Genomic DNA, 16,815 nt, shown 5'->3' on the forward strand with positions numbered 1-16,815 from the left:
CAACTACAATTATATATACATATAGTCATGGGATGTGGAGTAGAGTGTGGGAATGGAGTCAATGGAATTGTAATAGATAAGCATGACATCGGGGGTGAGGGTAGTGGATGGGGAGAGGTGGGTTGTTACTTTGTGAGGGGTGAAAAGGATAACTATTGTATTGTTCTGTACACCTGAAACTAAAAAAAAAAAAAAAAGACTCATCAGAAGGGCACACAAAACCCATACAAGGGACACTCCTGGAACATCCAGCTCAGGTGTAAAGGAAGACTGTCAACAGGCCTCACAGGACACCTACTACATAGGGCCCCTCTGCCAAGACTGGGAAATGTAGCAGATCTACATAGAACACAAACAAACAAACAAACACAGAGTCAGCCAAAATGAGGAGAGAAAGAAATGCCCTAAAAGAAAGAAAGAACAGGACATTTCACTCTAAAGCAACATAGCATACATTCTTTTAAAGTGCATATGGAACATTTTCCATGATAGACCACATCAGGCCTGAAAACAATAAATAAATTTAAGAAGACTGAAATCATATCAAGCATCTTCTCCGATCACATCAAGCATCTTCTCCGATCACAATGATATGAAACTAGAAATCCATTACAAGAAGAAAATGGAAAAATACGCCAACACATGGATGCTAACATGCTACTGAACAATGAATGGGTTAACAAGGAGATCAAGGAAGAAATCAAAAGACACCTTGAGACAAATGAAAATGAAAACATACTGAGTCAAAATCTATGGGATGCATAGAAAGCAGTTCTAAGAGAAGAATTTATAGCAATACATACCTACCTCAAGAAACAAGAAAAATCTCAAATAAACAATCTAACCTTACACTTAAACCAAGTAGAAAAAGAAGAATAAACAGCCCAAGAAGGAAATAACAAAGATCAGAGCAGAAACAAATGGAATAAAGTCTAAAAACATCAATAGAAAAGATCAATGAAACAAAGAGTTGGTTCTTTAAAAAGGTAAACAAAATTGATAAAACTTTAGCCAGACTCTTTAAGAATAAAAGAAGGAAGACCCAAATAAAATCAGAAATGAAAGAGAAGTGATAGCCAACACCATAGAAACACACAGGATTATCGGGAAATACTATCAACATCATCAACAATTATATGCCAACAAATTGGACAACCTGGAAAAAATGGATAAATTCCTAGAAACATACACTCTAACAAGGCTGAATCAGGAAGAAACAGGAAATCTGAACAGGCTGATAACTACTAATGAAATCAAATTAGTGATAAAAAAATTCCCAAAAAACAAAAGCCCTATACCAGATGGCTTCAGAGGTAAATTTTACCATTCAAACAAGAATTAATACCTATCTTTTTCAAATTATTTCAAAACATTGAAGTTCTAAGAAGTAAGGCTCCCAAATTCATGTTATGTTGTCAGCATTACCCTAAGACCAAAACCAGCTGAAGATACTACAAAAAAAAGAAATGTATAGGTCAGTATCCCTGATGAACACAGATGTAAAAATCCTCAACAAAATCTTAGCTAACTCAATTCAGCAATACTTTAAAAAGATCAAGTAGGACTTTTTCCTGGTATACAATTCTGGTTCATTATCTTCAAATCAATTAACATGATATACCACAAACAAAATGAAGGATAAAAATCATATGATCATATCAATAGATGCAGCAAAAGCATTTAACAAAATCAACATCCATTTATGATAATAACTTTCAGCAAAATGAGGATATAGGGAACATACCTCAAAATAATAAAGATCATATATGATAAACCCATAGCTAACATCATACCCATGGTGAAAAGCTGAAAGCTTTTTCTTTAAGATCAGGAACAAAACAACACCATCACCACTTTTATTCAACATTTCAACATAGTATTGGAAGTGCTAGCTGCAGCAATCAGACAAGAAATAATATACATCCAAATTAGACAGGAAGAAATAAAATTCATTATTTGAAGATGACATTATACTATATAGACAGAATAACAAACTATCAGAGTAATTAAGAAAACAATCCCATTTTCAATTGCATCAAAAAGAATAAAAGTTAGGGGGACTACTTCATGGACTGTAGATGTCTGACCACTATGCTGTACACCTGAAGCTGAATAGTATTGAATGTCAACTATAATTAAATACAGTCACGGGGTATGGAGTACAGCATAGGAAATAGAGTCAATGGAATTGTAACAGCTATAGACGATATCCGGAGTAGTAGATTGGGGGAGAGGGTTATCACTTTGTGAGTGGTGTAAATGTCTATTACATTGTTTTGTACACCTGAAACAAAAAACAAACAAACAAAATAATAAAAGTACCAATGAATAAATTTAATTAAGGTGGTAAAAGACCTATACTCTGAAAACTATAAGATATTGGAAAAAGAAACTGAAGAAGATACAAATAAATGGAAGGTTATACCATGCTCATGGATAGGAAGAATTAACGTCATTAAAATGTCCACATTACCCAAAGCAATTTACAGATTCAGTGCAATCTGTATCAAAATACCAATGGCATTTTTCACAGAATTATTGGGTTGTCGGAAAAGTCATATTGCATTTTTGCAACGAAAAACATAGAAAAAATACGTCATGACTTTTCCGACAATTCAATAGAACAAATAATCCTAAAATTTATATGTAACTACAAAAGACCTCAAATACACAAAGCGATCTTGAGAAAGAACAAAGTTGGAGGTATCACATGCCTGACATCAAACTATACTACAAGGCTATAGTAATCAAAACAGCATGGTACTAGCATAAAGACAGACACACAGATCAATGAATAGAGAACACAGAAATAAACCCACATATGGTCAATTAATATATGACAAAGGAAGTAAAAATATACAGTGGAGTAAAGACAGTCTCTTCAATAGATGGTGCTGGGAAAACTAGACAGATAACATGCAAAAGAATGAAACTGGGTCACTTTGTTACACACATACAAGAATAAACTCAAAATGGATTAAAGGTGTAAATATAAGACCCCAAACCATAAAACTCCTAGAAAAAAAACATAGGCAGTAAACTCTTTTACATTGTTTTGTAATATTTTTTTGGCTATATCTCCTTGGGCAAGGGAAACAAAAGAAAAAAAATAAACAAATGGTACTACATCAAACTAACGAGTTTTTGCACAGTGAAAGAAACCATCAACAGAATGAAAACAACTTATTGAATGGGAGAACATATTCCCCAATGATATACCCAATAAGGGGTCAACACTAAAATATATAAGGAAATCATACAACTTAACATACACACACAAAAATAATCTAATTAAAACATAGACACAGGACCTAAATAGACCTTTCTCTAAAGAGGACATATACATGACCAATAGACATATGAAAAGATGCTCAACATCACTAAATATCAGGGAAAAGCAGCTTTAAACCACAATGAGATATCACCTCACACCTGTCAGAATGGCTGTCATGAATATATCAACAAACAGCAGGTGTCGGTGAGGATGTGAAGAAAAGGGAAGCTTCATGCACTGTTGCTAGGATTGTAAATTGGTGCAGCCACTACGGAAAGCAGTATGGAAGTTTCCCAAAAAATTAAAAATAGAACTACCATATGACCCAGCAATTCCACTCTGGGTATTTATGCGAAGAAACCCAAAACACTTATTTGAAAAGGTATATGTACCCTTATGTTCAATGAAGCATTATTTTCAATAGCCAAGATATGGAAGCAACTTAAGTGTCCACTGATAGACAAATGGATAAAAAAGAGGTGCTACATATATACAATGAAATATTACCCAGCCATAAAAAAGAATGAAACCTTGCCATCTGAGAAACATGGATGGACCTAGAGATTATGCAAGTAAAATAAGTTAGAGAAAAGACAACTACCATATGATACCACATGTCTCCAGAAAATCTCTATTAAGGAAATTTAAAAATCTTTGTTATTTAGTTGGTCTATAAAGTTTGAGTTTAAATCATACATCCACTATATCAAAATTAATTAGTATATTTACCTATTTTTAACTATTGTAAAGTTTACAAAATGGCTTCAATATAACCATAAATCTATATTCTCAAGGGGAATCAGAGAAGAATCAGGGTTTTATAGTCACCAGTTTCCAAAGGCTTTAAAAAAAATAAAATGCCCTACCTTCCCTGATCTAATCATCCTGTAATATGCTATGGGGTAGAATTTAGTTTAAAGCTGATCTATTTCAGCTCCCACCACACACGTACATACACACCTTTCAAGAAATATAGATATTAGGAACTCAAAGTATTCCAATGATGCACTAGAGCTGACTCCTTTGGCCTGAAAGTGCCAGAGTGTATCTCTTCCCAATTCCAAGTTTAGTGAGGTTATGTTGGTGGCTCAGAATCAGCCAGGAAAAAAGTAGTTACATCACAGAAATCAGCAAATTGGTTTTGTTTGTTTGTTTGTTTTGATTTTGGTTTTTTTTGGTTTTGTTTTGGTTTTTGATGAGCTAGTTGTTAATTATTTAACAGCACATCACTGAGGTAATTCTAGGTTATGGTTCCTGAAGGCCAAGTCTCCACATATCAAAGACCTGTAACTGTTCCTGAGTCTACAACTAGTGGAACTGAATTTTTAACATTCACGTATTCTTTTTCAACTTCCTATAATTTAATTGGGAGTATAAAAGAAGGAGTAGGGTCCATATCATATATAATTTATTGCATATCTTTGAACCTGTATAGCAGTGTTGTCCAATAGCAATATAATGTAAACCAGATACATAACTTTAAAATTGCTACTACATCTTAAAGTACACCTCAAATCAGATTAAATTTTCATTGGAAATACTTTATATTTAGACTTCATAAAATTTGCAGTTGAATAAGTACTTTTGGGTATTCGGGTTTGGTCCAAATGTTCTTAAAAATTCTGTAATTACTAAACTGAGTATCAGTTTTTAAATTTCAGTTATTTAAAATTATATAAAATTTAAAAACTGATTCCTTGCTCATGAGAAACTAGCCATGTCCCAAGAGTTCAACAGCCCCACATAGTATTGGTTACCATGTTGGACACTGCAGCTCTCCAGCATCAGTACTTCAGAAGTTTCCCAGAAGCTTGGGCCTTACTCTGTTCCAGCTTGAAGTGTGGAATCAAATTAGTTATTTCACTTTCCAGTGCCTCAATTTTCTGAGGCAATAATAACCTTAGAAGAACGATGGTTATAGTTATTACTAATAATATAAGTTCTAATGATTGCTATAACCGAGAAATCACTCACATGAAAGCAGCTCTCTTTTTGGCATGTCATGTTATTTAACAGCTAACTCATCAAGCAGTAGCTTCATTTTGAAGAATTGCTTAACCTTGTTAGGTGTTAGTAGCAATAAATGCTAAGCATTTATAGAGTGTTTTTCATCTTTAAAGGGCTCTACATATTGTAATTAATCTGATAACATAATAATATATCATTCCTGTTAGAAGTGAATTCCTGAGGCCAAGGAAGGCCTGTCTGCTCAACAAAACCTTCAATACACCTGTCATACATGCTATACTACCATGTACATACATTTAAGTGTTAATATCTTATTCCTGAGTGAATGTGAATATTTTGTAACTTTTCTGATCCTTAGTACCATAATAAACTAATCTCATCTGACAAAAATGGTGCTTCTATAATGTTCATCACTTGTGTGTTGTCTGTAAAAATAACAAAAGTCCAGCACGGTTTTCTTGATTATATAAAATAGATTTTTAAAATCCCATTTATATGGTACTTAAGTGCTAAAACTGCCATCAGAATGATAATACTATCTATTTTTATGGGCTTTATACTTTTCAAAGTGCTTACATGCATCATTTTATTATCTCAAGAACCCCAGATAAAGAGGACAAGTACTGTTATACCCATTTTTTGGATGAAATTCAGAAAGGCTCTGAGTGCCTTACTTGAAGTTACATAGTGATCAGTGCAAGAGCTAGAGCCAAAATATAGGTCTTATGATTTTAGCCACCATTTATCAAGTGCTTATTATATATTGGAGAATATGTTGAACACTTTGTGTATTACCTCACTTAATAGTCATAATACCTCACAAACAGATCTATTTTACAGATGAAAAAATTATGATGCACAAAATTGTTACCCATAGGTCCCTTTTCCCCTCAAAACATGTTCTTAACTTGTCTACTATGCTGAATCTAAAAATAAAATATTATCAGGGTAAGAAAATAAAGGAGCCAATCTTCATTAAAAATAACTGCTATTTACTAGTATGTTATTTGACAGGCATGGTGCTAAGCTCTGCAATTATTGTGTTTCACATTTACAATCATAAGAGTTAAGTATTAGTTTTCCCACTTATAAATAAGGACACAGACTCAAAGTGTCAGAGGCAGAATTTAAAGCCATTCCTGTTTGACTCCAAATCTCATACTCTGAACCACTTTTCCATTCCGCTTTTTTACTTTAAGTCCACTGCTATTTCCCATATTCCCTGCCTAACATAGCTTGTTACTTACTTTTGAGTTGTTTTTGCTTTTTAGTTTCATTCGCCTTTTGAATTAAAAAAAAAAAAAGATAGCAAGAAAGGTTTTCTTTGTCATCTTTGTTTACCGTATTATACTGACAGTGCTAAAAGTGAGTACTTAACACCATTTTCATAGCATACTGTAGGAAAGTGGCTTTGAGCACTGTCTCATACAATCTCTAACACATTTCAGTGGTAAGCTGGCAGGTTATAATACTAATGTGGAACTGAACTTCTTTAATTTAGACTTTGAGCTACACAGTCCCTTTACTTATTATATGGTAAATTTCTTCAGTTCCTCCAGAACTGAAGGAAATTGACTTGTTCATTCAGTGGGTAGTTTTCTTTTAAGGTGTATTTATAACAACAAAATATGAGACTGAGGACTAAGTATTGTTTAGTAAATATGCTTAATATAGGTAAATAACTTACATTAATAGAGACTATTGAGTGTGTGTGAAGAGTGATTACTTTTCCTCAGTCAGAAAAATTATTTTTTTCTACATTGTCTGAATATTCTTATGAACTCATTTCATGTTGCCTTAGTAATCTGAAATAAGTGTTTAGATGTTCATAACACTTTTTCATAACAAATGGCATTGTGGCCCAAGTACCATGAATGCTTCCAGGGCAAATTTTCTTTTAAAATTCAATTAGTTCTTTTTTATTTTCTGGCCAAATTCTATTTGTACTAGATAGTTACCATGTTCCTGGTAAGACTGCCTCTAAAAAGGAAGTAAAACAAGTTTATGCACATACATTCATAGGCAAGGGCAAAAGAAAAGACAAATTGTGAAAGAAAAACATGTTATTTCTAGTAAAACTCTTTCCTTATTTAGAATTAGAGGTATTCATAAATGTGTGCACTGTAATAATGCATAGAGATGACTATTTTATTATTTTTTATAAAATTTATAGTTTTTCCAAGGTAATAATCTAGATATTTGGAAAACATTCATTTAAGCAGAACAAATAGCTGGCAAATACTTTCATGTCAGGTGGTATGCATTCTAAATTTATAACCTTTCTTCTGTTTATTCAAGTAAGGTAACTTGATGTGACATGGTATGACATATCACAAAGATGACAGGTCAGGAATTTCAAGAAATCTTGAAAACAAATAGTATTTTCAAGATTGTAGAGTATATAGTCTTTTCCCCCCCGTTACCTATCAAAGAATTGAGTTCAAGTGCTTAAATACTTAGGAAATATTTTTACTCAGAAAAAAAGGAAGTAAATCTATTAATTGGGGTAAAGGAGAGATCTCTAGATTACTTATGGTTAGAATATAGGAGGTCAGACAATTAAGTTCGCGAACTCATCCTAGAAAAAGTGCTACATATCTCATTGACGAATATCACTACGGTCACCTTCGAAATACTCCCCTTGGAAAGCTATGCACCAACGCCAGCATCTAATCCACCCTTCCAAGCAATTTTGGAACTTTTTTTCTGGAATGGCCATCAGAGCAGTCGTCATATTACCCTTGATGTCCTGAATGTCATAAAAATGTCTTCCTTTCAATATTTCCTTTATCTTTGGGTAAAGAAAGGAGTCACTGGGGGCCAGATAGGTAGTAGGGAGGGTGTTCCAACACAGTTATTTGTTTACTGGCTAAAAACTCCCTCACAGTCAGTGCCATGTGAGCTGGTGCATTGTCGTGATGCAAGAGTCATGAATTGGTGAAAGTTCAGGTCATATAACTTTTTCACACAGACTTTTCAGCACTTTCAAATAGTAAACTTGGTTAACTGTCCAACTGGTACAAATTCATAATGAATAATCCCTCTCATATCAAAAAAAGGTTAGCAACATCGTTGCAACCAGTTTGCGAACTTAATTGTCAGACCTTTTATATATAGTATGTTTGGATTCAAGGTGTATCCAAAGGTAAATATATATATTTAGAGTTTACACATCTATTTGTTGATCAAACAATTCAAACAATAAGTTTTTATTTGTTACCTACCTTTCCTCTTTTCTAAAGCCTTTGCAGTTATTTAGCTGTCATCACAAACTCCTGTCCCAAAGCATGTGGTTTCAACAAAGAATATGAATAGAACGCAATATTTGCTTCTAAAGGGCAATATTTTGTTTTTAACATAGGAAAATGAGTGTGTACTTTTTAAAGTAACTGTTAAAGTATAGCATACATTCGGAGGAGTGTACATACTATAAGTGTTCAACTCAGTGAAAACACCCATATTACAAGCATACAGATAATGAAACCAAATTTTATCAGCACCCCCAAAAGGCTCCTTTGTTCCCTGTTCTCATAAACACTCCTGATTTCTAACACTACAAATCATCTTACCTGATCTTGGAAGAAAATCATGCATTCTTATCTCATAAATATATGTACTGTAAGTAATAATATAGAGATGATTACTAGAGTCTCTTTTTGGGAGGGTTGGGATCTGAGTTATTTCACTTAACATTATGTTTTTGAAATATACCCATATTACTATTATATTATTCTACTGTATACCACAAATATATCACAATTTACTTACTCATTTTGTCACTGATGAACATTTGAGTTGTTCTAGCCTGGAGTTCATATATTCTTCTACATGTCCTTTGTGAATATACCTATCCATTTCTACATACCCATACATTCAACTTTAATAGATACCTCCAAAGATTTCTCTGAAGTAGCTGAAACAATTTGTATTTTTATCATCAGTACATAAGAATCCCAGTTCATCACCATCCTTGTAAACACTTGTTATCCCCTGCCACCATTTTACTCATCCTGGAGGGTATATAGTGGTATTATTAATACATTGCAGATTTAATTTATATTTTTTGACGACTCATGAAGTTGATCTTTTTATATGTTTATTGGAAATCTGGATATGTGTTTTATTTTTTTATTTTATTTTTTTAAAGATTTTTATTGGGGAATTGGGGTATAGGAACAGCGCTGGGGAATTGGGGGAAGGGGGACAGACAAGTTGTTGTCCCTTTGTTCTTCAGTCTAGTTGTGGAGGACATTGCTTCACTGGCCCAAGTTGGCACCATCATTGCGCTCTTCCCGGGCGAGGCAGATCAGTCGCCGGCTTCTGGACGGCCGCTCACAGCGGCTGCTGGCTACACACGGTAGCCCATGGCAACTCACTGCAACAGGGGCTGCAGCCTATGCCGTAGCCGGTGACTCATGGCAGCCCAACTCCAGGTTGAGCTGTTGTTCAGCATCTTAGCTGTAGAGGGCAGTATCACTGGCCCTCATATGTGGGATCTGAACCGGGGCCCTCTGGCGTCCCAAGCCAGCTCTTAACCAACATGCCACTCAGCTGGCCCAAAATGTCTTTTGATGAAGAGAAGTTTTTAGTATTAGTGTGCTCCAATTCATCTATTTTTTTCATTATGTTTATTACATTTTGTGCCCTGTTTAAGAAAGCTTGAAATACCCAAGATCATTAAGCGATTTCCTGTGTTTTCTTTAAGATCTTTGTTTTACCTTTCACATTTACATCTAAATTTATTTTTTTCATATGCTTTGGGGCTGGGCTTTTTACATTTTATGTTTTAGCCACATGGATATCCAAATGACTCAGCAGCATTTATTTAAAAGATTATCCTTTCTCTACTACACTGCAGTGTCACTTTTGTCATAAATCAGGTCACTATACCATATCTATCTCTCTTTTCACCATTATCATTGTTTTAACTACTGTAGGTTGGTAAAAGGTTTGGCTTTCTATAATAGTAATGTAAGTCTTCTAGCTTTGTTGTTGTTCAGAATTGACTATTCTTGGTTCTTTGCATTTTCATTTCCGTTTTACAATCAGTTGTCAATTTACACAAAAAGTATTGTTTTAGGACTTTAACTGGTTTGCACTGAATCTATAAAATCAATTTATGGAGAACTGACATCTTTAAAACACTGAATCTTCCAAAAGCTCTATATCCTTCCATTTATTTAAGTCTTTAACTTTCTTAGTATTTCACAATTTTCCAAGTTGAGAGCAATCTTGCATATCTTTAATTTATTTCTAAGCATTTAGAATAGTTTGTTATTGTAAATGGAATATTTTTTAGTTTCATTTTCTAGCTTGTTTTATGTATATAGAAGTTAAGATAAATTTTTGTATACTGGTCTTAAAAGGACACTGGAGCAATATGTAGAGTAGAGGCACCACTGAGAGAATAATCAAATGTAGCTTATGAGAAAGAGGTTAGGAGAATGTGACAATCTCAGTTACAGGAGTCATTACAATAACCCCATTATTTCCTAAGGTTACTTGAGAGAGACAGTGTTCTTGAAACAACCAACCAACCAACCAAACAAACAAAAATACTAACCAAATCACAGTGATCCTTGTCTAGTAATGCCTCATACCTGGATCACCTGTGAGTCTGTTTCTATTGTCTGTCTGTTCCCTTCCTTTTCAGTGGAATGACCTTATCTCTTGGCTTTGCTGGCAATTTTTTATTGAATTCTTGAGTCTAAAAAATTATAGAGGCTCCAGTGATATTATATTCCTCCAAGGAAGATTCTCCTTTTCCTCTGCTAAGCAGAATGAATGAGAAATGATCACCTTAATCCAGTAGGAGATTAAGCTAAATTGAAGCTGGGTTGTAGTTTTGGTAAAATTCAGTCTACCTCTGGCCTCCCTAGACATGTAAATGAGAGAAACAGAGACAGTAAGAGAGTGAGAGAGAGAGGGAGGGAGGGAGGGAGAATACATATACATACATATACACATACATATACATATATGTATATGTATACATACGTTGTATACATATATAATACATAAAATGTTATATGTATGTGATATAATACATATGTATTTTTATATATTGTGTAATGATCACAACAAATCTAGTTAACATCTACCACCTCACATACTTAGTTTTTTTTTTTCTTGTGATGAGAACTTTTAAGATCTACTCTCCTAGCAACTTTCAAATACATAGTGTTATTAACTACAGTCATTACAGATGTCTTAATCAGTTCCTTGCCTTATATGTAGTTCAGATGATACTTTTTGAAGTACTTGTACTTAAAACCACCATCTATTATTTCAACCTTTTGTTTTACTGATTGGGACAAGGTATATAATTTAATATACAATAAGACATCCTATTTTAAAATTTTGACAGATTTGATGAATTTGTTCCATAAATACAGAGCTAATAAAGACTTACTGGGGAGACATCCCTTGGAATATTTTAAAAACATGTATGTATTTATAATTGAACAAATAATTTTAAAAAATTTATCCAGATTTCTTTCTCAGAAAGAATCCTGATGTGCTCCATCCTACATGAAAGCAAAATTTACTTTTAAAGTATTCTATCTCTTTAGATTCTTTTATCTTTCAAGTAACTTTTAAAATAATTTGTATTGAATATAGGGTGAGTTTTTTGTTGATATAAAATTTATATAATACGAAATTAACCATTTAAATCATTTTAAAGTGTACAATTGACTGGTTTTTAGTACATGAGTCAGTGACATTTTATGCAAGAGTATAATTGTCCTTAGATAGTACTGTATGTGATTTGTAAATTCTGTAGCTATTGTATTTTAATAGGCAATATAAAATCTAGTAAAATAACATGAGCATAATATACAGCAACAACTCATTTTCTTCTAATGCTCCTTTATCTGTCCATTTCAACAAAACATGGTTGAAAATAGAAAACGAGAAAGAACTGCAAATAGCCAAAACATATATCATAAAGCCCATGCACTAAACTATTGGGTTGTCGGAAAAGTCATGACGTATTTTTTCTATGTTTTTCGTTGCAAAAATGCGTCATGACTTTTCCGACAACCCAATAGATCTTATGTATTTTATTCATGCAGAACTTATTTACAAGATTGAGAGGTTTACACGCTTAACAGCATTACAAAAACAAAGCACAAGATGATCTATCAATGGAGAGGCTTGTTATATTTTCAAGCAACTTATGAAGTAGAAATCTTATTAAAACTTATTTGTTTCATAGAAGTTCTACAAAGAAATGAAATCTATTACAATTCTGAGGGTACTTTGCCTAATTCAGGAATAGTGAATACCAGGAAGAATAGGAATTGGGATGTCCAGAAATCTTTACTTCCAGATTTAGTGTCATTAGATAAACTGAGTTTAGAAAAAGGAAACTCATGTTGATATTACAATAGTTTCTAAAAACTATCATTTTTCTATATTATGACATTTTGAATGAACCTTTAGATTCAAGTTAGGTTTTTTATTTGTCTTCTTTGAAAGACTACAGTATAAAATGACTCTAGTGGCTTCTAAACGAAAACAAGTCACCCATCAATCCTAAAATCCCATGTGAAGTACTCTGATACAGGAGAGAATTCTTTTGCGATATGACATGTCTACTACGTCTATAAATAAAGGATTATGTAAGTTCCTGTGTTGGTTAATTTTAATGGAAATGAGCTTCAAAATCTTATGAAAACAACAAAGCCCTTTTTATTTTTGTGAAGTAGTGATTAATCATTATCAAATTTCATATTAACACAATTCCAACTTATATATTCATATTGTACTACTTAGCCAGGCTTAATTCTTTACTTTTTTTTAAACACTGTCTTTACAAAGAAAGTAATTCAAGGTAACCAACCATGCCCTACAAACATAAATAGAAATGATACTGAATAAGAATTGGTTAAAACAAAAGCACCTTAAAAAAAAAAGCATTAATTCTTACCAACTCCAGAAGTTATTGATTCTGCATCAATGTCGCTAGCTCTTTTTCTTGCCACTTCAGCTAGTGCCAATTCACCCTTATCTAGTGCAAGGTAATGGATATCCTTTGGAAATAAAGCAAAGTAAAAGATTAATCCAAAGTGAATCTTGGTCAAGTTACAAAGGAGATTTGAAAGAAAGAACTTATTGTTCAGATTACAGAACAGACATAGCCGATTAATATTCTTTTTTGTATTTTCTTTTCCAGTATAAGCAAATTTTCTTGATATGGAGATCATAGTTATAACTAATGGTAATTATTTAAATAAGTTATTTTAAGTCTTTGGGGAAAAGACAAGTTTTTAAGTCACATGTTTGATATACTCAGTTTTGTTTGGGAATAAAAACCTTAACTGCTATTTTCTTTGGTGAGATTTTAATGAAGAAAAATCTGAGAAAGCATCTTCAAAATTCCATTGTGTGGAACACTACCACACAAATCTGTCTCTGATATTTATGTGTCTGGCACATACTACTTTGTTAATATTATTCATACTACTATTATTTTGAACTCATTCACTCAACAAATCATTGCCTACTCAGTGTTATGGAGTATACAGTTCCATTACAATACCATGTCTCAAGAAGCTTTGAACCCAGCGGGGAGACAGACTGCTGTAAACAACAGGTAATTAATTATATAATAGTGTGACAGGTTTAATGGCAGATATTTGCACAGAGTGCTCTGGAGCTAAAAAGGAGGAACTGAGCCTTGATTTGAGTCTTGAACTGTAAATAAAAGTTACACTAGGAGGGAAAAGGAAGAAAAGGCGACAGAGAGTGAAAGAAACAGTGCATATATGTAGAGAAGCTTGAGGAAACAGTTCTGTCAGGCGATGGCAGGTCTTTCAATATGACAGGAGTGTTGGATGTGTGGAAGAAGTCAGTGGAAAATAAAACTAAAGAAGTACGCAGAGCCACTAAAAGGACTTAGAACTCTGTTGGGCACACAGAATGATTGTTGGAATGAAAACTTTTACTGCAGTAAAAATGGAAAAAGAATGTGAAGAGTTTACAATGAAGAATTATATGTAGGCTATCATCATGAAAAGATATTTCACTTTATTAATACTCAAATAAATGTAATTTGAAAAAAAATTTAATTTAAAAGTAAAAATTTTAAAGTTAATATTTACTAGTTGCAAAGTTTAGGGTGAGACAGGCACTTACATTTACTGAGAATATAAGGCTTTATAGAGCAGGGGGTCTGTAACCTATGACTGATGGCTAAATACAGCCTGCCTTTTGTACAGTCCTTGAACTTAGAATGGTGTCTACATTTTTAAATGGTTGGAAGAACTGTGCTCTTATTTAACTCTGAATGGCTTTGGAATTAGCTTATGCTGCAGACTTGAAAATGTTTCAACCCAAAACTATAAGGCAAAATTACTAATATGTGAAAATTATACTGTGATAAAGTTATTTGAATGAGAACATTGTTTGACTTATAAGTAATGTCAGGCTATGTTATACACTTCCTGCACTGTTAAAAGTTAAAAAAGCAGTGAGATTTCCATTTCTACACAAATTCCCAGCAACATATTTTCTGATTTCAATCCACAACAGTGTTTCTCAACCTTGATGCAAGCGCAAAGAAATTTCCATATTCCCAAATCTATTTGTGCAATGGAGGAACTTTAATTGGAAGTAATTAATTTGCAATGTAATGACATGCTAAAAGGCATTCTAGTCTTTTAGCTAACAGAATTCTAAAAATGATTTCTAATTGGATAAATGCTCAATTACAACTATACGCTCATGGATTGGTATCAAGATTTGGCAGTACCTATCTATAAGGAAAGAAATTTGCAAAGGTAAAATATATAAAGTCTCATCACATCGTAGATCAGCACTAAGAGATGAACATTTGCAATAGATTTTGATAATAAGAACACCAACTTTCAACCCTAATTAATTGAAATGTTATCTCCCTACCCAAAATTCCATTATTCACATTTATAGACCTGTGTTACAAAAATTGTACTCCATTATTATATTTTAATTTCACCGGTAAAGATTTATGGAAATTTCTTTCTTGTTATATACAAGTACCTTTATAATAACCTCAATTTTTCCTCTTGGCCCATAAGCCTGTAATATTTGCTATCTGGCCCTTTATAGAAAAAGAGTGCTGATTCCATGTTTTAACAATATATCAGAATTTAAAATTTGCATGTATATATTTTTCGGAAATCTTCTTAAGGAAATGATGACAGTCCACATCCAAGATTGGTGATGTAGCATTATTTATAACAATGAAAAACTGAAGCAATGTAAATAAACATCAATTGAAATAATCACGTGTTTTTTGTCTATAAATCCAGAGTGTCATGATACTTTCATAATAGATCCTTATGGTCAATTAAAAATTAGCATAATTTAAAAATATACACTATTGTTTTCAATTTGCTAGTATTTTATTAAAGACTTATGCATCTTTTTTAATTAAGAAAAGTCTATGGCTTTACTTGGGCTTGACTGCTAACAATCCCTTGACTGCTATTAAGGTTATACTACATTTATAAGTTATGTGGCTTTTTTCTATTTTCTCTTTGGCAATATTTGTATATGATTCTTCGCTGAAAATAAGTAAAAGATATGCAATGCATTTGAGAAGAAACTACCAATCATTACTGAGTGACATAAATGAAAACCTGATTAAAATACAGACATATACCTATTTGTGGCTGGAAAGACTATACATAATAAAGGTATCAATTCTGACCCAAATTAATCTGTAAAAATCGGTGGAATTATAATAAAAATCCTTTCAAGGTTTTCAAGGGACTTACAAGTTGATCTTAAAGTGCATACATAAAAACAAGTCAAGAACATCTAAGACTTACTCTAGTTAACATTAAGACTATATAACACTGGTACACAGACATATAAACCAAAGAAAAAGAAATATACCCATACAAATATGGTTTTCTTTGTGAGTTACTCATGTTAGTACTTTGTATTTAGCAGTAATATAAGTTTTGGATACAAGATCTGTTTTTTTCTGGAATTATTAAATTATTTCTGGAATTATTTTCTCTCTCACATTCTTCCTTAATTCATCTTTATTTTTTAATTGTTATATGAAATTGGAGTCACTAATTTGAAGAGGGTAAGTCTTAACAGTTCTTAAGTTGATAGTTTATATCATGAAGATTTTCATTTCTTACTCTCCCCATTTGGAACACATTATATAGTCTATTTACTTGGTGATACACTTGCGGGCCTCCTGACTATTCACATACAGGCATACCTCGGACACTGAGAGTGTGGTTCCAGACCACCACAATAAAGTGAATATTGCAATAAAGCGAGTTACACAAAAATTGGTTTCCTAGTGTACATAAAAGTTATGTTTATACTATACTGTAGTCTCATCTGTAGCATGTGATGCTATTTGACAGCATTTTACCCACAGAAGTTCTTTTAAATTTGGAGTCAATCCACTCAAGTCCTGATGCTGCTTTAACAACTAAGTTTATGCAATATTGTAAATCCTTTGTTGTCATTTTCCATAGCTTTTTCTCCAGGAATAGGTTCCATCTTAAGAATCTACTTTCTTGGCTCATTCATAAGAAGCATCCCCCATCCATCCAAGTTTC

General features: G+C 32.9%; 1 protein-coding gene across 5 annotated transcripts in view; it reads right to left on the reverse strand.

Moving 5' to 3' along the window:
* WDPCP (WD repeat containing planar cell polarity effector) overlaps positions 1-16,815 on the reverse strand; it is a 302,619-nt gene that overhangs the window by 87,354 nt on the left and 198,450 nt on the right. For all 5 annotated transcript variants that reach the window (XM_019635240.1, XM_019635244.1, XM_019635251.1 and 2 more), the window contains one exon: positions 13,176-13,278. In XM_019635240.1, the coding sequence (XP_019490785.1) occupies positions 13,176-13,278 (103 nt within the window). The remainder of the gene's footprint in view (positions 1-13,175; positions 13,279-16,815) is intronic.

This window comes from Hipposideros armiger, unplaced genomic scaffold, assembly GCF_001890085.2.
Source record: "Hipposideros armiger isolate ML-2016 unplaced genomic scaffold, ASM189008v1 scaffold_2, whole genome shotgun sequence".
NCBI lineage: Eukaryota > Metazoa > Chordata > Mammalia > Chiroptera > Hipposideridae > Hipposideros > Hipposideros armiger.